The sequence below is a fragment of the Salvelinus fontinalis genome, chromosome 28 (assembly GCF_029448725.1).
Source record: "Salvelinus fontinalis isolate EN_2023a chromosome 28, ASM2944872v1, whole genome shotgun sequence".
Taxonomy (NCBI): domain Eukaryota; kingdom Metazoa; phylum Chordata; class Actinopteri; order Salmoniformes; family Salmonidae; genus Salvelinus; species Salvelinus fontinalis.
In genome coordinates, this window is record NC_074692.1 from 11,480,317 (window position 1) to 11,506,886 (window position 26,570).

General features: G+C 43.4%; 1 protein-coding gene and 1 long non-coding RNA gene across 4 annotated transcripts; one reads left to right on the forward strand and one right to left on the reverse strand.

Annotated features, from left to right (window-relative positions):
- Positions 1-55: 55 nt before the first annotated feature.
- Positions 56-19,386, reverse strand: LOC129826145 (phosphatidylinositol 4-phosphate 5-kinase-like protein 1). Of its 3 annotated transcripts, XM_055886510.1 has the most exons (10): positions 19,048-19,386; positions 2,980-3,207; positions 2,715-2,765; positions 2,432-2,586; positions 2,194-2,318; positions 1,634-1,668; positions 1,499-1,554; positions 1,292-1,404; positions 984-1,146; positions 56-778 (listed from the first exon to the last, which is right to left on the reverse strand). In XM_055886510.1, exons 1-10 carry the CDS (start codon positions 19,084-19,086, stop codon positions 340-342), a joined length of 1,404 nt encoding a protein of 467 aa, XP_055742485.1. In that variant the 5' UTR covers positions 19,087-19,386; the 3' UTR covers positions 56-339. The 3 variants fall into 3 exon arrangements, with proteins under 3 accessions (XP_055742485.1, XP_055742486.1, XP_055742487.1); XM_055886511.1 differs by lacking the exon at positions 2,715-2,765; XM_055886512.1 differs by lacking the exons at positions 2,715-2,765; positions 2,980-3,207 and having other exon boundaries at positions 19,048-19,383.
- Positions 18,477-25,251, forward strand: LOC129826152 (uncharacterized). The gene is made up of 2 exons (XR_008755000.1): positions 18,477-18,707; positions 23,635-25,251. It is a non-coding gene; the product is annotated as an uncharacterized LOC129826152 (long non-coding RNA).
- Positions 25,252-26,570: the final 1,319 nt, after the last annotated feature.

A 26,570-nucleotide genomic window follows, 5' to 3' on the forward strand; every position in this document is an offset into this window, starting at 1 on the left:
AATCATTATTCTATCAGTGATCGTCTACCCATTTTCCAATTTATGGAGTTTATGGTTTCTTATGCAGTGACAGGTTTTATTATTGATTCTCTATTCACGACTTATTCCAATACATTTGTATACACATTCATACATGATTTTTGAGAAACCTGCCACAGTATTGTTTGGGGGAAATATCACTAATGTAAAATTCCTCTATATATTTTTTTTATATAATAGGCTAGCACTGCAACAGAAGCTATTTGGTGCCACCTACTGTTCATGCTGTTCACAAAACAAGTTTGATTATTCACTTGACAGTCTCTTCTGTGTCTTTCAATGGGCTTCAGTGTCCCTGTTTTACTTGGTGTGGTCCTTTACCCACTGGCAGAACCTCTGGGAGTAGGTAGCTGGGCTGACAGTGGAGAAGGCTCTGCCAGGGAAGCGCAGACTCTTCCACAGGTTCTCCTGCCTTTTCTTCACACCGTACACAGTGAAAAAGTCTACAATACCCACAAAGTAGCGCAGCTTTGGTCCGTCTATGACATGCACTGAGTTTTTTAAATTAGGCAGCAGCCTACGGTGATGAGCTTGGAACTCCAGGAGTTCTGCATCTGTACAGTTTACGGAGTGTAGGTTTATCTCCTGGAGGGGGATTCCATGGCCAGAGTGTTCTCCTGTATTCTGGACGTGGTCTGACCCATTGTCTATTGTATCTGATGCCAGTCGAGCAGAGTACCCCTCCAACAACGGAATAGTGGGGGGATCTTCCTTTGCGGGACTGTCTTGGTCCATGGACCTGCAGAGGAAAGACCATTCAATAACTGAATAAGAAAGAGATAACAATCAGCTTAGGAGTAAAATACCTGATGTACAATTATCTTCTCACTGTGTTACTTTACATTAGCTGCATGTCTGGAAGGTCCACAAAAGAAAACTAGTGTGTTACTTTTTTCTTCATACTTTGTCATACAGTAGATTATTGTTCTCCACTGAACACTTACTTTACAGTGCGCATAGTTAGGTTACTAAAGGAGTGCTTCCTGTCCAGCTCATCTTGGTGCAAGGGTTGATGGGCCAGCAGGATACTGTAGTCAAGCACATTCAGGCTACGGAGGAAGGCTGAGTCTATTTCAACCTGATCCACAAGCCAGGAGCGCTGCTTATCTGTCAACACATGATAAATGTTGACTTCTTAGGGGAACGTATGGGCTCTTACCTTTCAATTGATAATAGACACAGGGAAAGAACACAATATGACTTTATCCATCCCCTCGGGTACTGACAGATATAGGACATACCAGACTCTTACCCAGAATGATGTGCTTTCCTTCAAAGTTGTTATCCTTCAGAATCTTAGTAACTGGGTTCCCCGTAGATGCAGGGTCAGTCCACCTACCCACCTCACAGCCCTTGATGTCATATCTAAGAGACAAAGCCAAAATTGGCAACAGACAATCCAGAAAGAGATTACATTTATTTGATCATCTTTCATAACTACAATACAAACAATGTTTACCTGGTATTAATCCTCTCGTCCGGGTAAAACACATTCTGCATCACAATGAAATACTTCTGAGGGAGAGTGAGAGAAAAGTTACTTAAAGTAAAAAGACAACTGTGTTTGTGAAATTTGGTGTTTCATTAAAATTACCTTTGTTTTATTTGGAATTTGGATGCTATAGAGACCTGAAATAAGAAAATAAGAATATGAACATCTCACAAACGTGACAGTCTATCTCTTAATTTAAAAAAAAGATTTAACCCCTTTTTCTCCCCAATTTTGATCTTGTCTCATCGTTGCAACTCCCCAAAGGGCTCGGGAGGCAAAGGTTGAGTCATGCGTCCTCCGAAACATGACCTGCCAAACCGTACTTCTTAACAACCACCAGCTTAACCCGGAAGCCAGCCGCACCAATGTGTCGGAGGAAACACTGTTCAACTGATGACTGAGGTCCGCCTGCAGGCGCCCGGCCCGCCACAAGGAGTCGCTAGTGCGCGATGAGACAAATAAAGCCCCCCCCCCGGCACAACTCTCTCCTAACCCAGACGACGCTAGGCCAATTGTGCGCCGCCCTATGGGACTTCAGATCACGGCCGGTTGTGATACAGCCCGAGATCAAACCTGAGTCTGTAGTGACGCCTCTAGCTGCACCACTCGGGAGTCCCTGTCATTTGATATTTTGATCTTAAGCTGTTGGACTTCTCTCTCACCCAGGAACCTGACCATCAGTGAGTGGGGGTATTTCTCCAAATGATCCATATATGCCTTCAGGTTGGATAGAAAAAACATAACCTCCCGCGTATTCTGTGTCTTTAGGAAGAACCTCTTGTCATTCCTAAAGAGGAAAAAAATGACATTTACTAGATGTGCTACTATGTAGAGTTGACATAGATTAGGTGTGTTGTGTGTACATTTATGAGGTTTATGATGTCCTCCAGCAGGACTCACGTGAGGAAGAAGTCAGCCTTGCTCTTGGAGTTGCTGATGAACTGTAGATAGCAGCCGTCTGAAGAGAGGGACCTGTGGTACTCCTCCTCTGTTATATCCAGGGACCGCCGCAGGCCGGCAAACACAGGCCCTGCAAACGTCTGCATCTCCAAGTCCTGCAGGGGGAGGCAACAGAGGACCATGGTTCGAAACTGAAACGTGTCCCAAAAAACATTTACTCAAATAGGCAGTATGCTGTTGGGATTGGTTTAACATATTTGTTTGAATAGTGATTAAATAGCACCTTATGGACTTGAGTCTCCGCCAATTTGTAATGTTCAGCAGAAAGTTTATCCTGATTGAAACAAGATCAACTCATTATAAACCACAATGAAAGGTTTCTTGTCATATAAGTAACTAAGGGAAAGCTATGTACAATGCAAGTACTGTATGTAGAGTCATTTTCTCAGAGGTGGGTCAATTCCATAAGTTCCAATGGTATAAAACTGTATTCTATGTGACAGTTGAAATAGTGTGTATATTGTTGTGTAGTCTATAGGTTTGCTCACAGGTACTGTTGTGGTGTTGCTGGTCTGTAGGACAGCATGCAGGCCCTCTTTCATAAGACAGGTGAGGCTGCATAAGTCATGTTCCTGGTTGGTCTTAAACACCCCTAGCATCCTCCATGTAAATGTAAATGTGATGTAAATGTAAATCCATCTTCTCCTCAGACCCCACCATCGCCTTCGCCTGGCTGTCCCAAAGTGACACAGGCGCAGACCGCTCCTCTTATCCATCTGACAATCACACACACCACAAACAACTCACAGTCACCAGAGGCTCACCAGGAGGGTACCACACACATAGACTGTACACAGAGAGACAGACAGACACAACACACACAGACAGACCTCTGGATCTACATTGTATAGCTAAAAATGTGCAGTTAAAACAATAACAAAATACACACCTGCCACGGTTTCCATAAGAAGCTGACAGATGGGGTTGGAGAAATGTAACCACTCAAATTCATAGACAGAGCTATTGATGCAATGATTGACCTTCCATGATTTCTAAATGATAGTTTTAACCATGTTTTGGGGCTATACAGTGTTTGTTTACATTTACTTTGTTTACAAACATCAGAGTAAAACAAGCTTATATTTTGGGTTCTGATAGAGTTGTGACAGTCAAGTCCAAAAATGGATGGAACAACTGCAGATTTCCCCTTAACATGTTTTTTTAAAGAAATGGGAATTACATCTCACGGCTGAGACAACATAACATTAAAAAAAGTTGACCAACATAATTACATTCATTGATCGAATGTGAGAAGCTACTCAGACATTGTTATTTGTCGTAACTGTCATGAAAGCTGACAACCACGTCGTTCTTACCTTACCAGCCTACTTTCCTCGTGTTGTCCTTTATGCTTTGATGCCTTGCTGTACAAGGGAAGTATCTGAATTCAGTGAAAATCATTGGAGATATATTTGAAGCCTATGCTTTTACCATTTTCATATGCGTGTGGCTAGCATTTTGGACCGTAAAGATAAAAACAAACACATTTTCATGACAGCGGTCGGCCTCCTTTTTCAGCCAAGAGTAGGCCAAATGCCGCATACCATGGTAAGCGGGTTGGGCAAGATCTTCAGGGTGTGTTACACCTGGGCTGTATTTACTAGCTGGAAACCAAACAGCCAACAAAAGCGAACGGAACTGACCAATGACGCACGTCATTGGTAGTGACCTACCTGAATTTGCCCAATAGAAACTCTTGTATTCTGGAAAACGTTTTGTATTGGCAACTGTTTACTCAGGTGTGCACTAATGATTACACCCCTGCAGGCGTAAAACGTGTGTCGTAATGATTTATGCTTTTTGAATCTGCCACTGCAGTTAGTAGACTGCTACGTTATCGTCTTCATGACAAAGGCCCGGATTGTGAATTTACTATGTTATTTATTTGACTTATGAATGTCTGATTTCTGTTTAAAAAAATTCTCCGTAAAGATTGGAATCTCAGGAACGTTGTCCATTCTTCGGTGCTTGTCCCAGAGATAGATAGAGGATTTGTAACTATCTGTGCAATTATAGGCTACTAGCGTTTGTGACCGCTTGGCAACGTACAGGGGGAATGAGTGCCCCCTTTCATTGAAGCAATGGAAGTTCAAGGCCTACGGCGATACTGCAAGCCATGTTAGCGTAAAACATTCACTATAGTGAATGGAAAAATCTTTGTGTAAATAAAAATGTTTTTAGAAGACAGTCATGGTACCAATAATTACTTCTAATACACCAGATGTATGTCCTTGAACAGATTATTTTAAAATCGCACACAGAAGTTAAGGATAGTTTAGTTACTAATTGCAGCCTGCAGTACCCCGGTTTCCCTTCAATTTGAGTTCCTCAATGAGATGGGCAGCACTGACCAAGACTGCAACATGACTTCTTGGAGTAGCTCAAACTGTATGTTATGTTTATTTTAATTTTACAAGGCAAGTCAGTTAAGAACCAATTCTTATTTTCAAAGAGGGCCTAGGAACAGTGGGTTAACTGCCTTGTTCAGGGGCAGAACGACAGATTTTTACCTTGTCAGCTCGGGGATTCGATCTTGCAACCTTTGTGTTACTATGTCTCTATGACATGCCATCTTAACCGACTTCATTTGGCTTCAATGTGTTATTGAGTATTCACATAGGAATTAATGGTGTCACGTGATTGATGGCTTTGTCTATTCATATATACAGTCATAGGTATTTAGGCTATCTCCATTTTAAAGTCGTCAGTTTTCTTCTTTTGTGTTTGAAAAAAGTGTAAAGCTAATATTGGTTATTTGCTGCCACCTGCAGTGCTGGAGTCCTGAACCAAATCTTGTGTCATTCATTTATTGTGGCCACTCGATGACGGTTATATAGGTTAAAGCCATTTACAAACCATAACAACCATTTTGAAGAAGAAGACAATGCTCTGATCATTAGCTGATTGCTCCCAACCAATAGGATTCCCCACACAGTTGACTACTAAATTTGCACATTTGTGGCCTGCTGGAGGTCATTTTGCAGGGCTCTGGCAGTGCACCTCCTTGCACTAAGGCGGAGGTAGCGGTCCTGCTGCTGGGTTGTTGCCCTCCTACGGCCTCCTCCACGTCTCCTGATGTACTGGCCTGTCTCCTGGTAGCGCCTGCATGCTCTGGACACTACGCTGACAGACACAGCAAACCTTTTTGCCACAGTTCGCATTGATGTGCCATCGTGGATGAACTGCACTACCTGAGCCACTTGTGTGGGTTGTAGACTCCGTCTCATGCTACCACTAGAGTGAGAGCACCGCCAGCATTCAAAAGTGACCAAAACATCAGCCAGGAAGCATAGGAACTGAGAAGTGGTCTGTGGTCACCACCTGCAGAATCACTCCTGTTTTGGGGGGTGTCTTGCTAATTGCCTATAATTTCCACCTTTTGTCTATTCCATTTGCACAACAGCATGTGAAATTTATTGTCAATCAGTGTTGCTTCCTAAGTGGACAGTTTGATTTCACAGAAGTGTGATTGACTTGGATTTACATTGTGTTGTTTAAGTGTTCCCTTTATTTTTTTAACAGTGTATATATATATATATATATTCGTTAGCGTTGCTACAAAATATGAATGAAAACTACTCCAATGGTGAGGAAGACATGAATCATGATGGCGTCCCCGCCTCAACCTGAACCTAAACCTAAACCTACATGGCCTAACCGCAAAAAAGCCAGAACTGTGCGCACTGAGCATGTGCTCAAACCACCACCAAATGAAACCGTGAGACCGGAAAGAGGAAGGCAGTGTTTGGAATAGAACAAGCCGGTGAGAATTCTACAGGCTATTATTAGTAGAAAATGTCCTCACTGAGGGAGCAGGCCCTACATCTCAAGTAAGAAACTAAATCAGCAACGCACTCAACAGCTGTCGCTGTTTAGGCTATGTGACATGGACATGCTCCAACTGATCATTGACTTTTTGACTGCTGTCATATCAACACTTATAACATGTATAATGCCATTATTGCTTTTGTGATGATGTTCACTATTATCAAGCACACTTGGCGCTTGTAATGATGATTAGGCTACTGATGTTTTTGCAATTCAACCATGCATCTTGCTGACCGTGTGTCTTGGTGGTTGGGGTATTTATTTTTATTTTGTCATGATAAAAATAAGCTTATACCTTATACACCAATCCTTTCTGTTTCATAGTGGTAGCAAAGGCACTGCACTGAACCCTTTAATATATATATATATATACATATCCACATAGGAGGTCCCGTATTTTTTATTTTTTTTTGCCGCTCTATGGAAATCAAATGGCCGTCCAACGGATTTGTTCTGGCAACGGCCCTGCATATGGCAGCGAAAACGGTAGCACTACTCCCCCTAGGCCGGGGTGGCCACTGTACAGGGGATCATAGTGTTGAGATGAGGGTATACCCAAGCATAGATCGGTAGAGGGTTGGGGTTTCTGAACAGGGCAAATAATGGATTGATATCCAGGGAGAAGGAAGTAATTAGGTGGGTTCCTTTGGCTGGGGGAGTATGCTCAGTTTACCTGGGATATGCCCTGCCCAATGTATGTGAAGGACCAGGAAATAAAAGGCCTGCAGTCATGCCTGGTGTAGAAAGGGACGTGGCCTATGGGATAGACAGGAATTTATGAGGCCCAATAAAGGTGATGGATCACATATTCTGTCATTATTGCCACCTCCAGTTTCTTCTAGGGCTTAGGTTGTGAGAATGCTGTTCATTGACTACACCTCAATGTATATTTTTTCACTTTAGTTTATTTACTAAATATTTTCATAACTCTATTTTCTTAAAACTGCATTGTTGGTTAAGGGCTTGTAAGTCAGCATTTGACGTTAAGGTTGTTGTATTCGGCGCATGTGACAAATAACATTTGATTTGATTTGATGATCTAGACGGGAATTTATGAGGTCCAGTAAAGGTGAAGGATCATATATTGTCATTATTGCCGCCTCCAGTTTCTTCTACGGCTGAGGTTGTACACCCAGTGGGTAGGACGGGGTGGCAATGAGGGCCTGGAGAAAGGACCCCAGGACTGCTCCTGTCAGTGGGATGAGGCCCAGCTGGGGAGATGTGAGGAATGCAGTGATCTAAAAAGGGCAGGCCTGCTAATGTCAGCCGAGTTGGCTGATGGTTACCAGGTTAGGAAATTTACCAGACCCCTTCCGAGCACAGGAGGAGGCTTGGGGGTGATTCAATGGGGGTGTATCTCAGTGGGCCAGGCCACGTCAGGACGGAGTGCCTGAACCCCTGTGCCCAGAGAGGGGACACCTAAATATGGGTCACACAATTAACCGACTGGATAGAAGCCATCGATGGCTGCTGGCCAGCAGTGTGTTCAACGTAAACCAGGTCCTCTTGGGTTGGGAAAGGCCCGAGACCCAGTTCAGGATGTATCGGCCGGAAGGTGCTTGGGAGGAGTTTAGCCTGCTCCCCGTGGCTAATAAGGATATGGCTAAGGGTTGGACAGTCCTATGCAAATTATACCATTGGAACCAGTTAATAAATTAAATAATTAAGGATTCTCGAATCCCGTGGGAGGAAACGGGAATTCAAATTCCTGATGAGGAAGGGAAAAATAGTAGTAGGCTGCGCTAAGTCCTTACTAAATTAGGCGGTTGAGTGAGTAGAGAAACCCGAATAAGGTGCAAGGAAGCGAGTCTGACGGCAGTCGCCGAGGAAACAAGACAGGGTGTGCTGCTGGTCCCTGGGAGTCAGGCAGACAGAGCGCCTGGTCCACTGGCAGGAAAGGAGCCTGCGCAGCTGGGGGAGAAGCTTAGGACGGTCTATGTGGCGTTAACAGGTTTCTGCTCTCTTTCAATAGAAGTGAGAGTGATAGGGCCAGGAGCTGGAACTGACCTGGTAAAAAAGGACGCCCCCGGGCAGACACTAAGAAATGGCAAGAATGGAGGTAAAGGGAAGATGTAGCTTCCCTACCATCTGGACCCGAAGGAAAGCCAAGCAGGAAGTGGTGTAAATGAGGGTACAAAATGAGCATGATCATGCTGTTCAGGGCTCTGCTCATGGTAATGCTGTACATCATAGGGACACTTGGTTGGGAACGCACACATTTTAGGGGAGGAATAAGGCCAGCTACTGTAGACAATTTAATGGAACGGAGTATAAACTTGTGTTTGAAGCATACACACTACCAATGATACAGTATGTGGGTGGGGACAAGGCCGGGGCCTCGGAGATGGTAGCTGTTTATTCAGACACTGGAATGTGAGCAAAAAGTGGAGTGGGTTCAACAAAGTAGTGGGGAAGGAGTTGAACAGAATGGTTGACAACTGTACCCATGGCTGGATAATTAGGTCACTGATGGCAACCTGAATCATAACACTGGCTTCCGAATTTTGGATGTGAACTGGGACCGTAGATATTTGTATTTGGTCACGTGTCATGGTCCGAACTGGAGGACAGATCTATGCAGGTGAACTGGATTAGAGAAATGGGAGGACTACCTCGTCAGTATGCTGACTGGTGTATTAAGAACCCCAGGGGAGATACTGACACACCGCTCTGGGAAAGAGAGTGTGTGGAAACAGTGGATCAGGGTGGAGGTCGGAATGCATTGTGAGCATACACCAAGATAGCCGGTTCTGGGGAGAACTAGAGTTGACATGCCCCGGGTCAAGAGAGACCACCTCGGCTGTAAGGTCTGAGGGAGACCCAAGGTCACAGGCCCATAGGCAGGTTAGTAAATACCTCAGGCTCTATAGATACTATGAACAGTGTGTGACGAAGATACTGGACATGGACCCAGGCTCATGCATGGATGGGAGATCATGTCTAAAGTTCTGACTCGGGTAGTGGCTCATGTGTAAAATGTCCCTGCTGCAGTATAACTGAGGTAGGGGTCGATGGAGAGATTAATGAAACCTTGCCTTGGGTATGGAAGAGGCCTGTTACACTGTACACATTAGGTGTGAACGACCCCCTGGAGAGGTGGGAATAGAAATGTGGGTACAGTCCCAACCTACCTCCGGGGATTTGAAGGGGGTGAATCGAACTCACTTTGCGGGAACTGGATAAGTGTGTGAGTAAGGCAAGTACTTCACCTTGGATGGAGACAGGAAGTCCTGGGGAACTTCTAGGTTCTCTTTACACCAGGTGGAGCCTGGGAGAAGGGATTATGGCGATATAATTGCTCAAGACTACGAGGATCGGACACGGTGCGCTGAAATCGTTTACCCAGGTGTTTGTCATTGATAAGGCTTGTGTATGGTGCGGTCTGCAAACCAGGGAGGTGCTGAACTATATGAAACCATGCCTGAATAAACTGGATTGGAGAAACAATTACTGGATAGATACCAGTATCTGGCCATGGTTTATTCAGCAGGAGACACATGGGACCAAGTGATTAAGGTACCCTATGCTCTGAGTGTAGGACCATCCCCCTGAGTGTTAACTAAGGAGAAGGATGTGACCGTTATAGCATGAGCCAGGGTCAAGCTGAATTGTTTCAGTCTAAAGGAAGCTAGAGGGAAACTTGAAAAAAAAGGGCACCCGAGGAAACCAGGTGGAAGAGGTTAGCCGGTGGAGGTTGGGTTTGAATGGTAATAAGGAAACTTTCATGCCGCGGCTATGTGAGTGGAGGTCTGACTGGTCAGGCGTTCACACAGGAATGGATGAATGGCTGAGTTGGTTCTAACAGGATTTACACTAATGCTACCTGTGAAGAAGCGAGGGCCTGCACTGTATCGTTAGAGATATGGGGGCACGTCGTACTGGAGGGTTTTACTAGGTACCTCGTTAGGTAGGGGTGCACTTAGGACTATACCTGGTGGTGTGTGTGTGTGTGTGAATATGGGCAACAAGAAAGTGCAGCAACAGGGCATAGTAGGAACGTTAAGCAAGGATGGAATGTGCTGTGGAGAGGAGCCTACCTCCCAGTGCCTGAGGGAGCTCGAGGGGTAAGGTTGGGATATATCCATGAGGGGAGGGTGAAGTCATGGGGAAGGCCAGGTGGGGGCAGAATCCGTACCATTCACTTGGCGGATGGAAAGGTTTTCTACCAGGAGAGAGAGTTAATCCATGGAGCAGGTGTCGTGACCTGGGGGTTGGATGTAGGTCTCCCTCCTGCCTTCAATACAGCTAATTCTGGGTCGGAGGGAACAGGAGGCTAAAAAGACATGACTTGTTGTGAAAAGAAGAAAAACAGGAAGGGCAAGGTCGAGTCAGCATGCTTACTGTCGTCGTCAGCAACTTTGCCAATGAGGCCAGCATCAGCCGAGCCAAAGGTAGAGCTGGGGGATTTACCAGAACAGGAGGCAGAGGGAAGTGTGATGAAACATGAACTTCCACAAACCCCTTATTTGACGTCCTTCTGGTAGATGACAAGCAACAAGGGCTGGGAGTTTGGGAAGGGGGAGTCCAGTATGGACCAGATGTAACCGGTTTTAAGGGAGTGATTGAATAAGGGGAAATTATAGTATTGTATGAATCTGATGTAGCCAGTTTTGAAGGAGGAGTTGTGTCGGGAGAATATGACAGTATGTAAATCATGATTTAAGGCAGTAGTCACCAACCGGTCGATTGCCAAGGCATTCCTAGTCGATTGCCAAACATTTCTGTAAAAAAACAACGATAAGACTTGCATTCCTATTTTTAGGTGGACCCGATTCAAATGCCTTGCGCACGGGGTAGGCGCAGTGTTCCCATTTTCAACCATTTCATATGTCTGAAGGTACAACTGCCTTCCCGGCAGGCCCCGGGGGAAGCAAATCAAGTGCAGTATAGGCCTACCACTGCCCAATCAGATGACTCATATTACCGCGCCTGCAGTAGGTAGAGCGTCAACTTTGCTGAAGCTTTCTTTTACGCCTGCTGCGTAGCAGGCGTAAAAGAAAGCTTCAGCAAAGTTGACGCTCTGAGGTTTTAAAACCATGACTAAAGAGAGAGACTGTCAAAGAAAACAGCAAAGAGCTGCTGTTTTTATGAGTGAGTTCATGTTTAAGTTTTTCCTCAGCACTGTCAACACTTTCTATTCAACACTTTTATAAGCCATAAAATGTGCGTTCTCCCTACTTCCACTCACGCTACAATCAGCACTGCAGCTGCAATGAATGAGTAGGAAAGTGTATCCATAGGCTTGCATTGGTATTATTAGTGGCTTGGGTATTTTTTTAATATCTAGGAATATTTCACTTTCTCTGGTCATAGGCGTAACAACATGAATTTGTGCACGAGGTAGAAATAATCCAGTGCAACTCGAGTTTCGCCAGCAGCTGAAAGCCGGTGTCCCTTTTTGGTCAGTGTCAGCGGAGGAAAGGGAGAGCAGAGGGACATTGAGAGGTGGAGCCAGTCTGCTGCCCTATCCCTCCGCTGAGACTGACCATCAGATGCAGGCTCCATCAGCCCAGTAAAGGAAAAAAAAGCTAATTATTCAAATATATTCTCACTCAACTGTGCCTCACAAGTAATACAACAACTGATCTATTACCAGTGTGATCATATAGCCTACCTCAAATGTTGATCATTTTTTTATGGTCTGAGAAGAACAACATTGCATGGGAGGGCAATTCAAGCAAAGCCAATATGCTGTGATATTTTGGGCCTATAGCCTACTACACAAACTTCATTACTACAGTACTGTTTTTAATAGCTTAATGTTTTAGGTCATGTAAAGAAATGAGAGACAGGATATTTTGGGGGATAATTAGAGTCATTGGAAAGGGCTTTCCTTTAATGGATTTTCCCGACTGGGGCCACTGACCCGAAATAGAGCTGAGTCTCCTCTTTCTTGCTACCGGTGGGGTCCATGCTTGGTGTGTGTATAGAAATGTCTATACCTCTTCGTAATGGTGACTATACCTCTTTGTCTTGTGGGACACTAGGTCCCATTACGGTGAGTAACTCCAGGTCCACAAGTGAAGGGTTTGTGACGCGCACCCGTGGGTGTAAAACTAATATTTAGTTGCCGAGCTGAGAAAGTATACTCACCGCTGGAATGATCCTGGCCTTATATTCCTAGGAGAGCCTGATGAACTATGGGTCACCCAACCCCTGATCTAGACGTCTCGCTGAGTGGTTTTTAATAAAGGTTACTACCACCCCAGCCGTCGGCAGCCGAGTTGGAAGCCGGTGCCGCGGTTGTTATCAGCAGGTCTCTAGGATCGGGACTGGGCTGGAACTGCAACACCCGTTGGTAATAAACCTGAAGTAGGGATAATTTAGGCTAGCTCATTACTCACAAGGAGAGGCTTGAGTAGGGCAAAACAGTGGCGAAGATATTGCCGTGTCTCTCTCCAGAATGCGCTAAGCTGTCTCACACCAATTCTTGCGCACGCATTGTTTTATTGTGTTAATTGTTTGTCCTTTGTTTATTTTGATAATTTCCCTATTGCATATGTCACTAGTAAAACATTTACCATTAATTTGGTTACATTCATTACTGTTAATGCATGGATTAATTAGGTAATTTACCGTTCTTATTCTCAGAGTGGAAACATTGTTTGCAGAGTTCACAACCTGCTACTCTTTCTTGTGGGAAAGCATTTGGGATTTATTTCATACCATCATTTACGAGCTTTTTCAATTTTGTCATTGTATTTTGTTTGGAGCGCTCCATGTGAGCAATGAGCATGTGTCTGGTTTCTCTGTCCTCTTAATGTGAAGGGAGCTCGCGCACCTGAGCAGGCATAGAAGTAGGCTAACTGGCCTGCTGTGCGCAAAAGTAGGAAAGTGCCCATTTGGGGATTTCTGATTGTCTTAACTCACCACCACTAATCAGCAGAGCATCTCATACTTTTTTTTTATACCTCACACAGTAAGTAAAGTCTCTTTTTATTACATCCTTTGTGAATGATAATAGTTCCTCACATTATTTGAAAAATACTGATTATCACCAGGCCTCGTTGTGAAAGAGCAAAATGTCATGCTCTTGGGATACTATATATCCAGTGGAAACGTCATAAAATACCTGGACACATTTCCTTTTGCACAAAAACGGCTGTGTCTGTCCCGAGCTCACAGGTGCAGGAAACTCTGGGGTCCCAGAATAGGCTAGTTGATACAATGTGATAAGTTTGCTAGCAAAAGCTTCCGGCCAGACCTTCATATATACAGTCATTGGGTGGACACAGTTGATTGATTTGATACAATGTTGCACTTCACTAGCGATAGCTCAAGTCAAGACAAATAGAAAGGGAGGCAGGCAGATGGAGTAGAGAGATGAATGCAATTGAAAGAACCAGCATTTTCATCAGGATATATATATATATTTTTGTCGGCTTGATGTATTTTTACTTAGTTGACAATGGAAGTTTAAGGCCTACTGCTACATTGGCCTATATAGGGTATCTCTTAGTTCCATGCACTCATTTATTTAGCCGCCAACGGCTTACAGTGAATCAATGTGTCCATGGAATTTTTACTTTTAGACTTTTATCATTTTAAAATCCAATTTGTGTTATTAACCACATGACAATAATTCAGAGAAATGTAAATGTTATTATTGAAATTAAACTGTTCCACGAAAACGTGCATATGAAAATCAAAACTGGCACGCAGATCGGTAGTTAAATGGTTGGATAAATTGTAAGCTTCCCCAAACTTGAAACTCACTCGCTGCCTAGGAAAAGAGCGTTGTGAACAGAGTGCACATTTATTTGTACTGCATAATTACAAAGGGTGTGTCTGTGAGAGAGAGAGAGAGAGAGAGAGAGAGAGAGAGAGAGAGAGAGAGAGAGAGAGAGAGAGAGAGAGAGAGAGATAAAGAAAGTGGTGTTATAACTAAGATTGTATCTATTAAAACTGAGCACAAATGGACAGCTATGCGATCCATCGTTCACCAGTGGGTGGAAAGCGCCACTCGCTGGGCCGCGGCCAGAACTGTGTCGCTTGGTAGACTCGTAGGTTAGTACGCCTACGTGTTTGACATGGGCAGGAGCAGGCCTTCGAACCAATGGCGAGAGAATGCCATGCTCCTTATTTGATATTGTTCCCATTCTCTTTTCGCTAAGTTTAGAATGGTAAACTAATAGAAAATAGAAGTGGAATATTATTGCTCCAGATCACTTGATCTCCACCACAAGGGGGAGAGAAGAGACGAGGGAGAGAGAGAGAGAGAGAGACCCGACTTAACTCAAACTAAACTGTCTATCATACAGCAGAGTGTACGGGAGAGCTCTCCATGCAGAATTGGAACAATACAGTGCCTTCGGAAAGTATTCAAACCCCTCGACATTTTCCACATTTTGCTACGTTAGCCTTATTCTAAAATGGATTAAATAAAACAATTTCCTCAGCAATCTACACACAATACCCCATAATGACAAAGCAAAAAAAACAGGTTTAGACATTTTTGCAAATGTATTAAAAACCAAAAAACAGAAATACCTTATTTACATAAGTATTTAGACCCTTTGCTGACACTTTGCTGTTTCCATTGATCATCCTTGACATGTTTCTACAACTTGGAGTTCACCTGTGGTCAATTCAATTAATTGGACATGATTTGGAAAGGCACACACCTGTCTATATAAGGTCCCACACGGTTGAAGGAATTGTCCGTAGAGCTCTGAGACAGGATTGTGTCGAGGCACAGATCTGGGGAAGGGTACTCAAATATTTCTGCAGCATTGAAGGTCCCCAAGAACACAGTGGCTTCCATCATTTTTAAATGGAAGATGTTTGGAACCACCATTACTCTTCCTAGAGCTGGCCATCCGGGCTAAACTGAGCAATCGGGGGAGAAGAACCTTGGTCAGGGAGGTGACCAAGAACCCGATGGTCACTCTGACAGAGCTCTAGAGTTCCTCTTTGGAGATGGGAGAACCTTCCAGAAGGACATCCATCTCTTCAGCACTCCACCAATCAGGCCTTTATGATAGAATGGCCAGACCGAAGCCACTCCTCAGTAAAAGGCACATGACAGCCCGCTTGGAGTTTGCCAAAAGGCACCTAAAGATTCTCAGACCATGAGAAACAAGATTCTCTGGTCTGATGAAACCAAGATTGAACTCTTTGGCCTGAATGCCAAGCGTCACATCTGGAGGAAACCTGGCACCATCCCTACGGTGAAGCATGGTGGTGGCAGCATCATGCTGTGGGGATGTTTTTCAGTGGCAGGGACTGGGAGACTAGTCAGGATCAAGGCAAAGATGAACAGAGCAAAGTACAGAGAGATCCTTGATGAAATTTTCTCCAGAGCACTCAGGACCTAAGACTTCTAACAGGACAATGACCCTAAGCAGACAGCCAAGACAACACAGGAGTGGCTTCAGGACAAGTTTCTGAATGTCCTTGAGTGGCCCAGCCAGGGCCCAGACTTGAACCCAATCGAACATCGAACTACGCTCCTCATCCAACCTGACAGAACTTGAGAGGATCTGCAGAGAAGAATAGGAGAAACTCCCCAAATACAGGTGTGCCAAGCTTGTAGCATCATACCCAAGAAGACTCAAGGTTGTAATCGCTGCCAAAGGTGCTTCAAAGTACTGAGTAAAGGGTCTGAATACTTATGTAAATATTATACATTTTATTTTTAATTTTTTATAAATGAGCAAAAATGCCATTATGGGGTAGTTTGTGTATATTGATGAGGGGGGGGGGGAACAATTGTATCAATTTTAGAATAATGCTGTAACCTAACAGAATGTGGAAAAAATCAAGGGGTCTGAATAATTTCCGAAGGCACTGTATATAAATACCCCATGTTTTTTTTTCTCTCACCTATCCCAACCCCATTATCATTTATATCAATAATGCAATGGGAAAAATTGTTTAATCATTTTTTTATTGCAACTACACATTATTTGCAGTTTTAACATCTCACCACCCGAGTGGCGCAGCGGTCAAAGACACAAAATCTCAGTGCTAGAGGCGTCACTACAGACCCTGGTTCGATTCCAGGCTGTATCACATTCGGCCGGGATTGGGAGTCCCATAGGGCGGCGCACAATTGGCCTAGCGTCGTCCGGGTTAGCGTTTGGCTGGGGTAGGCTGTCATTGTAAATGAGAATTTAAATAAAAACTACCAGATGGTCCTGTAGCACCCCCAGCATCCCTACTTCCCGTGGCTATCACACCTTTCATGGTTTGCTAATATAACTACGATAATACCTTTGGCTGCTAGACAATGAAATAAAGTGGATTTGAAAACCATTAGAACAGGAGGGCAATATGAGGCAGTCTTTATAAAATATTTGCCTCCAATTTCTATGGTGGGGTTTGGCTATAGGGTACTTTGAAGCAAGCTTAGACATGCTTCATAATATGGTTTCAAACAATTAAGCAACAGGAAAAATTGTTTAATTGTTTAATCGTTAGAGTGGGTACTTTGAAGCAAGCTTAGACATGCTGGCTATCCGTAAATAAAAAATAAACAAGAAAGTGGTGCCATCTGGTTTGCTTAATATACGGAATTTGAAATTATTTATACTTTTACTTTTGATACTTAAGTACATTTTATCAATTACATTTACTTTGATACTTAAGTATATTTAAAACCAAATACTTTTCGACTTTTATTCAAGTAGTATTTTACTGGGTGACATATAAAGTCCTAAGAAGAAGAAGCCTGAAGATTGAGAGATTACTAGAAACAAACTCAGTCTACCCTTTTATCTGTGGATTAATTGTTGGAGTAGAGGACCTTGTGCAATTCAGGTAAAATAACAACCCAAAGTTTATAACCCAGGACAAATTAGCTTGCAATAGCAAGCCAACTAGCTAATATATATATATTCTGGTTTTCGCCCTCAAAATCACACTTTCTTAACATAAACATGGGATGTTCTAAGTCCACAACAATACTTAAACACATCAAGAGACCACTTTTGAGGTCTGGGAAAAATCTAAGAAATTTAGATTTTGAGTGTAGTTACCATTTAATTTAACTGTGCAGGCACTACTGTTTGGTTAGCTGTATTTCTGCAGTGCACATGAGGTGGAGTTTGCAAAACAATTGGCCACTGGATTGATGCAAATAATCATGATATCCGTCTTCCAGGTAGGCATATGCTACTTTGTAGCATTACCATTTAATTGAGAAGAAACGGCTTTCTCAACAAAAAAACTACCAGAAGATGGTTAGTATCGCTAGGCAGTAGATGACCAGGATGTTCTCGACAAGTGCCTGAATTGGACCATTTTCCTGTCCTGCTAAGCATTCAAAATGTAACAAGTACTTTTAGGTGTCAAGGGTGTATGGAGTAAAAAGTACAGTATTTTCTTTAGGTATGTAGTGAAGTAAAAGTAGTCAAAAATAAAAAATAGTAAAGTACATATACCAAAAAAACGACTTAAGTAGTACTTGAAAGTATTTTTACTTAAATACTTTGACACCACTGATCAATGTGGGGCTGCACGTAGGGCTGCACGATATGGGCAAATAATCGAGTTTATTTTTAACCAATGATTTGACTTGTGAATTAGAGCAAAACTGTTGGAATGATGGAAATAGAATGACTATTCTAATTCTATAGTTTGAATATAATAGTGAGCACTTTGAAAACAGTGTTTGAGATGACAACGAATTAAAATACCAGGGAGGAGTTATTGTGACAGGGCAGAAACTAAAGTTTTGATAAGTGTTTCTCCTAGGGGACCCTATAAGCTTTGGCTACTTCATGTAGCTAACATGTTCTTGCTTTGCATTTTCCTCTTTGATTTAGAAGATACTGTTGCACAAACAACAAGCTGATTTAGGTCTACACCATCACTGGTATTATCAGGCTGTATTAGCTAGCTACGTTTGCTCTTACCCAGTACATTTTTTAGCTAGCTAGCATTAGCGGCTAACAATTAGCATCTCACAAGATTTTGGGCAACTTGCTAAGAAAAGACAAACTAGCTGTTTGCTGATGTAAGAAACACGAACTAATAGTGTCATTATAGAAGGGTAGTGGATTTATATTAAGAAGCAAAGTGAAAACAGCATTGTTATCAACATTGTTGCATGTGCTGCATTGACCATGCAGACCGAACTAAAGGGTCTCATTGTTGAGGAACATCAAATGCGCTCCTTGAGTGACAGGGGGCGTGGCTAGGTCTGTGTGGAAAGTGGCCCGGAGAGAGATGACTCAAGTAGCGAAGTAAACTCAACAAATGGACATTATACATGTCGTATCACATTTAACAAAACAAACATTCAAATACCGGTATAGATGGTAAAGTAAAAACCCAAATCGGTCCCTGCGTCAATGGAATAAGAATAAGCGTCATCCAACATGCTGTAATAGAAATAAGGCCATGCTCATGAAATGAAACAGGAGTTTCTATTCGCCAAATTCAGGTATGTTTATCCACGTTTTGTACCGTTTGCTTCCTTTTAAGAAACTTTTTCAAAAGAATCGCACCCCTGATCACGCGTAAACACAGTTCACTTTCATAGCAGCCACATTGTATTCCTTCTCGCATCCATGAACTCTCCTCCTCTCACCTCTTTCCTTCGATTGTAGACTTCAATGCGCAACACATCAGCTGTATGTGACCAGGCGAAATAACCTTTCCAAACCAAACCGCTACACACAGCCTACAGCATTGTCACCATTTTAGCTAAAGTAATGTATAGTCAGTAAGCAGTTACACCAGCGGGTCCCGGTGGCAATAAATGAGTAATACCAAAAGCTTACCTTGTCTTGGAAGAGTTCCAGTGTTGTGTGGAAAGTCATAGCCAGCTAGCTAAAATAGCATCCCTCTGTTTGAGCAGGGTGTTTCAGTAGGCTAAACTAGCTAGTTGCATTTGCTAGCTAAGTAAGTGAAACTGAAAGTGATTTTTTTTTTGTCTCTCTATTTGTCTCTTGCTTCTCCTTCATTTTGGAAGAAATTCATTTGTTCAAAACTGTTAAACTATTCTTTCTCTCTCTGAGTCAACTACTGACCACATTTTATACACTGCAGTGCTAGAAGATAGCTGTAGCTTATGCTTTCAGTATTAGATTAATCCTTTGATTGGGTTGACAACATGTCATTTCATGCTGCAAGAGCTCTGATAGGCTACACCATAATGCTACCCTACAGTGCTGTTGAGGCTACTGTAGACCTTCTTTGCATAATGGTGTGTTTTAATCAGTTATTTGGTGACATGATTATATTTAGTATAGTTTTATCTAAAAGTATAACTTTCTAAATGTTTTACAATAAAAAAAAATACTGGGTAGTCCTCCCCTTCCTCCTCAGAGGAGCCAACACCACTGTACACCAAGTCAGAATCGTAGGATAAATAAAGGGGGCATATCAAAAAAAAAAAATTATGTGTTTGTCACTTGCGCTGAATACAACAGGTGTAGACCTTACCGTGAAATGCTTACTTCCAAGCCCTTACCAACAATGCAGTTTTAAGAAAAATAAGAGTTAAGAAAATATTTACTAAATAGACTAAAGTTAGAAAAATAAAACCAAGTTCCAAACTGCCTCTAGAAACAACGTCAGCACAATAACTGTTAGTCTGGAGTTTCATGAAATGGGTTTCCATGGCTGAGCAGCCGCCCACAAGCCTAAGATCACCATGAGCAATGCCAAACGTCGGCTGGAGTGGTGTAAAGCTCGCCGCCATTGGACTCTGGAGCAGTGGAAACGTGTTCTCTAGAGTGATGAATCACGCTTCACCATCTGGGTCTGGAGTGATGAATCACGCTTCACCATCTGGCAGTCCGACGGACTAATCTGGGTTTGGCGGATGTCAGGAGAACGCTACCTGCCTGAATGCATAGTGCCAACTGTAAAGTTTGGTGGAGGAGGAATAATGATGTGGGGCTGTTTTTCATGGTTCGAGCTAGGTCCATTAGTTCCAGTGAAGGGAAATCTTAACGCTACAGCATACAATGACATTCTAGATGAGTCTGTGCTTCCAACTTTCTGGCAACAGTTTGGGGAAGGCCCTTTTTTGTTTCAGCATGACAATGCCCCTGTGCACAAAGCGAGGTCCATACAGAAATGGTTTGTCGAGATCGGTGTGGAGGAACTTGACTGGCCTGCACAAAGCCCTGATTTTAACCCCATCGATCACCTTTGGGATTAATTGGAATGCCAACTGCGAGCCAGGCCTAATCGCCTAACATCAGTGCCCGACCTCACTAATGCTTTTGTGGCTGAATTGAAGCAAGTCCCCGCAGCAATGTTCCAACATCTAGTGGAAAGCCTTCCCAGAATAGTGGAGTCTGTTATAGCCTCAAAGGGGGACCAATTTCACATGACTGGGAATACAGATATACATCTGTTGGTCACAGATACCTTAACAAAAAAATAAGGTAGGTCCTTGGATCAGAAAACCAGTCAGTATCTGGTGTGACCTCTATTTGACTCATGCAACTTAACTTCTCCTTTTCAGTTGATCAGGTTGTTGATTGTGGCCTGTGGAATGTTGTCCCACTCCTCATCAATGGCGGTGCAAAGTTGCTGGATATTGGCAGAAACTGGATCATGCAGTTGTACATGTTGATCCAGAGCATCCCAAAAATGCTCAACGGTCAAAGTACCACCACCTGTTGCTGTTTTTTCTCTTCACTTGGCCCTAATACTCTTCCATAGATTACTGAGGGAACAATCAGGGAGGCTCCAAACCCCTTCAGACTCTCAGCTAGCTAACACTCCCTATGCAGATATCAGTTAACAACCCTGTCAATCAGTGGGTGTGTGTCGTGTGGGTGTTTTTGTATGTGTGTCAGAATACACTGAAAAGTTTATCGATACACAGACATAAATTCATATTTTTAGCTGAAAGTTGAGAATGTAATCTTTCTGGCAATATAAAACATCAATAGAAGATTCCTCCTTCATGACACTGACAAATTGATTTGATCAGGGCATAACTACTTTATACAGACTCAAATTATACTGTTTGCCATTGATCTTTTACAGGATTTATGAACCTAAACTACACAACTAAAGCTGAACAAAGAAGTCTGTCTTCTGCACTATTATTTTCATAATCTATTTTAAGTGTGTTGAATAGTTTTACTCTACCCAGTCCCTGTCCCAGCTGTGTTTTCAATACCCATCACACTCACTCTGTGATTTGTTTTATTATTGATTCTCTATTAACAAGTTATTCCCCCCCAAAAAAGAATTCATGCATGATTTATTTTTATGAGAACTATGCCAGATTATTTTCAGGTGAAATGTCTCTTCAGTCAAATTCCTGAGAATATTTATTAAATCATAAAACACACAAAATACCATGTTATGAACAAATGGAATAACAGTTAAATGACAAAAAGTGTATGTACAGTAAATATCTATAGGCTACCACTGCAGCAGGAGCTATATGTGATGCCACCTACTGTTCTTAATCTTGTTTTACAGAGAATGTAGGTGTTTTATAAAGTAATTACACAGATAGAATGTTCACTGACACAACCAGAACAAAATTATGTTTGATTATTCATTTGACAGTCTCCGAGTGCTTCCTGTCCAGCATGTCTTGGTGCAAGGGTTGATGGGCAAGCAGGATACTGTAGTCAAGCACATTGAGGCTACGGAGGGAGGCGTTCAATGTAAGCTACAAGCCAGGACCGCTGCTGATCTGTTAATACGTGACAGATTTTTACCTTTGTGAATACCACTTAATCTCACTTTCTGTTCAAATTGTTGTGGTTCATTTGATCCAAAGATTAGGCAGAGACTAATTTAGTTCTATAATGGTGAATCTTTAATACAAGCAGCTGATAGGTAGAGTCCTCTCTGATCACAGTCAGGGAAGGAGCTGGAAGAGTAAATGGTTACATGCCCTTATATAGTGAGAGGTGATAAAACAATAATATTGTTACACAACAGTTATTTTATAGAAACAACAATTCCAGAACACAATGGCCTTGTGTTAGGGTGCAGACATAACAGGAGTCTATGAAATGCATAGCATCAAAGTCCAACACAGAACAGAGCTCACCCCAATTCTGCCACAACAATTCCCCCTTTGATGCTACGGGAAACATAAGCATCACCCTACATTATATACCCGAGCTGTTGTCAGACATTACTTAAAACCTTCTGGTTTCTGGGAAATTGGTATTTTACACAGAAAGGGGTGGTCTGAATGGAACTCCTGAAACGTAACTAAATAATAATAATCTGGGGCAAAGGGGGGTTCATAGGGATCGGGGTCATTTCGATGACAGTAGGCTTTATTGTCCCCAATAGGGCCATCTGGATACCCAATGAAGGGTGAAGCGGTGACGAGGTCTGTTAGGTCATTTAAGTTAACTTCTGTGGTCATGACGATCTGGTGCGGAGGAGATACTGCTGTTTCACACAATCTCCTCACCAAGGTCGTCCGTCTTGAGAAAAGATAGCAAAAGGACTCCAACTAGTACCAGGGACATTGCAACAAAAGTTCCACAGGCTAGTTTTCACTCCGTGCAAACACATCCCAACCCAACTTGTTATCTTGCTTGTTTGCAAAAGAAACCACCTGTCTGATAGTGGCAACTGACTCAGCATTCTTGACCCACCAATGCACAAACCCCTCCCTTATACAAGTTCAACAGTTCATTATTCAATAGCAGTAGCATTACCGCTTCTTTCTACATTTGCTAGTTCTCTAAAGGAATCAAGCACAGTTGTCATGCCATAATTGGGAATTAATGCAGAGAAAAAAACAGTTTTGCAGGGCCGGGAGAAAAGGGTGATTTGGGGATACTGAGATAGCACACACAGGAACAACATAGGCAGCATAGCAGGATCCTGACCAGTTTGTAGGCAGATAATAGTAGGCTTTCCCCCCCACACACATACATACAGTAGTTCCACTTACTTAAGAAGTAGGTTTAGCATTCCCTATGACATGTTAGGGTTCCGATCCATTTCTCAACAGTAAGGGCAGGATTATGTTATTGTAGTCAGAAAGGTTATACTTACAATGACTTTCCCCCAACTGGAGACCGGTTCCATTTGCTATATAACACAAATAACCTGGGGAAGAGTAGGCCAGGGTGATGGGTTGCTTGGGCAGAGGTGGGATTATTAAAACCTTCTCATATAAAACACCTTATCCTCCACTGAATCGAGCTCTCGGTATGTAAGGTAACTGCTTTGGTCCACATTAATATTTCATAAACACAGAGGGGTATAGCTAGTAATGGCATAGTCTCAGCACTGTCTGGTAACCATCCACAACAATCTGATACATTCTGTAGTACAGAGACATTACTAGCTAATTGTAAGAAAGTGTTTGACCCGGGGGAAACCCCATAATGTTCATGTCCTCTTTTTCTTCTCTTCAGGTCTGCAGGGTCATCAGAGATCAGGTCCAAGTCAGCGGGGTCATCTACTTCTGGGTTTAACCCTGTGGAAGCCGGGCCTCTTTGGAGCGGAGAGGTCAGGGAGAGGTTAAAGGAAGTTAACTCGCCTCTGGCTCGAAATCTGCTACCACCCAGAGGATGCCCACAGCCACAATGGCTGTGAGTCCCAGGGTAAGCAGAGTGCCCCTACTGAGTTGTAGGAGGTCCCAGGGTAAGCAGAGTGCCCCTACTGGGTTGTAGGAGGTCCCAGGGTACGCAGAGTGCCTCTACGGGGTTGTAGGAGGTCCCAGGGTAAGCAGAGTGCCCCTACTGGGTTGTAGGAGGTCCCAGGGTAAGCAGAGTGCCTCTACGGGGTTGTAGGAGGTCCCAGGGTACGCAGAGTGCCTCTACGGGGTTGTAGGAGGTCCCAGGGTAAGCAGAGTGCCCCTACTGGGTTGTAGGAGGTCCCAGGGTAAGCAGAGTGCCCCTACTGGGTTGTAGGAGGTCCCAGGGTAAGCAGAGTGCCCCTACTGGGTTGTAGGAGGTCCCAGGGTAAGCAGAGTGCCTCTACGGGGTTGTAGGAGGTCCCAGGGTACGCAGAGTGCCCCTACTGGGTTGTAGGAGGTCCCAGGGTAAGCAGAGTGCCCCTACTGGGTTGTAGGAGGTCCCAGGGTAAGCAGAGTGCCCCTACTGGGTTGTAGGAGGTCCCAGGGTAAGCAGAGTGCCCCTACTGGGTTGTAGGAGGTCCCAGGGTACGCAGAGTGCCCCTACTGGGTTGTAGGAGGTCCCAGGGTAAGCAGAGGGCCTCTACTGGGTTGTAGGAAGTCCCAGGGTACGCAGAGTGCCCCTACTGGGTTGTAGGAGGTCCCAGGGTACGCAGAGTGCCCCTACTGGGTTGTAGGAGGTCCCAGGGTAAGCAGAGTGCCCCTACTGGGTTGTAGGAGGTCCCAGGGTAAGCAGAGTGCCCCTACGGGGTTGTAGGAGGTCCCAGGGTACGCAGAGTGCCTCTATGGGGTTGTAGGAGGTCCCAGGGTAAGCAGAGTGCCCCTACTGGGTTGTAGGAGGTCCCAGGGTAAGCAGAGTGCCCCTACTGGGTTGTAGGAGTAACATCTTCTTCCGGCTCTGCTACAAGCTTACAGTGGGAGGCGTGGATCCAGGTGTTTCCCTAAGCTTTTTACTGCCGTTGGAGTGGTGAGGGTGATCTGATGTGCTCTTTTCCACCTGGCTTTCAAAGGTTCTTTACCTCTGTTGTTTCTCCTGACCATTATCCAATCTCCAGGTTGGAGATTGTGATGGGGACGGTCATCTGGGCGAGTTTGGGCAGCAGAGACCCGTGAGGGAACAGCACGAATACAGTTAGTCAGTACTTCATCATAGTGTCATCCAACAGATGCAGATCTGGGACTGCAGCTGGTGGTGACACAGGGGTTGTCATGGGACGGGCCATCAGAAACTTTTCCTGACTGGGGTGGAACGCATTGAAAACTGAGTAGCGCATCCACACAGATAAGTCCTGTTTGGGCACATATTTTTGCCAGTTTATTTTTCAGAACGCCATTATAGCGTTCCACAAGTCCAGAACTTTCCGGGTGAAACAGTACATAAAAATATCTTAACTTGCGTCAGGTCTCACAGTCTTTCTTTATCTTCGACTTGAAATGTTAACCCCAATCGCTATCTAAACTTTATTGTACATATTGTTACATATTGTGCAACAATATGTAACAGGCATTTAGCCACAGTCTTTGCTTCCTCATTAGATGTGGGGAAGGCTTCAATCCATTTTAAGTGGCTGTCAACCATTACCAACATCTCTTTTTTTCTTTTAAAGGCAGGCGTGTGAACAAAATCAATTTGCATATTTACCAAAGGGCCCCAGGGGACTGGTAGTCTTGACAAATAGGTTGGTACTTCCTTTCCTGCGGTGATCTTGACAAATTAAACATTGGGCACATTCTTTTCTACAGCCACCACCATTGCCCCTTTGGACACTTGACTCACACTGTGTACTTGTGTGTGAGTAGCTCACCCGCCCCCTTCCTGTGCGCTTTCTTCACAGTTCAGGGGCAGCGCTCTGTCTCTCTCCTTCTCGCCCATCCAAATCAGAACTAATCAATGAATTATAAGGGGTAAAGAAAAAAAGGTGAGATTTGTTTCAACAACAATACACTTCCTCATACTTATCAGCATTTACATATTATATTTAAATATAAACCAATGTCACTGATCTTTCTAGTGAGGGTGACCTCGTCAGAACAGAGGTCATTCAAAACCTTTCAGTGAGTCTGTTCTTTCCCTTTTCTTTCCCTGTACTTCAGACTTATTGTCTATACCAGGTTTACATTGGGTGTTTCAGTACATTTCTCAACTTAAATGTGTGCAACCAAAATTCAGACAATAGATACTTCAGAAAATGTCCTTTGTGTGCCCTTTAAGGTATTTTGGTATTTGGTATTTTATTAGGATCCCCATTAGCTGTTGCAAAAGCAGCAGCTACTCTTCCTGGGGTCCACACAAAACATGAAACATAATACAGAATGACTAAGTACATGTTTTGGTGCATCCTTTCTAACCCGTGAAGAACCCACTAAAACCAAATAGAAAACCACACACAATAAATCAGACACAGTATTAACAGCACTAACAAATATTCATAAGTATAGACGGTTGGTTTGTGTGTGTATGCAGGTGTGTGTGTGCAGTAAAACATAGGGCAAAAACAAACAAATGGCCAGGCCTTACTTCATTTGGGAGCTCCTTTAACAGCCGGATCCAGGTACCTTTATACTTTATAGTACTGCAGAATTTCACTAACTGCTTTCCCAAGGCACCTGCCTCAGGAAACACTACAAAGGTAGAAATACAGAATCATTTTAAAACTCATCAGAAAACTTGGTAGTGGACATTACATCAGTCCAGAAAGAGAAAATAAACATGTA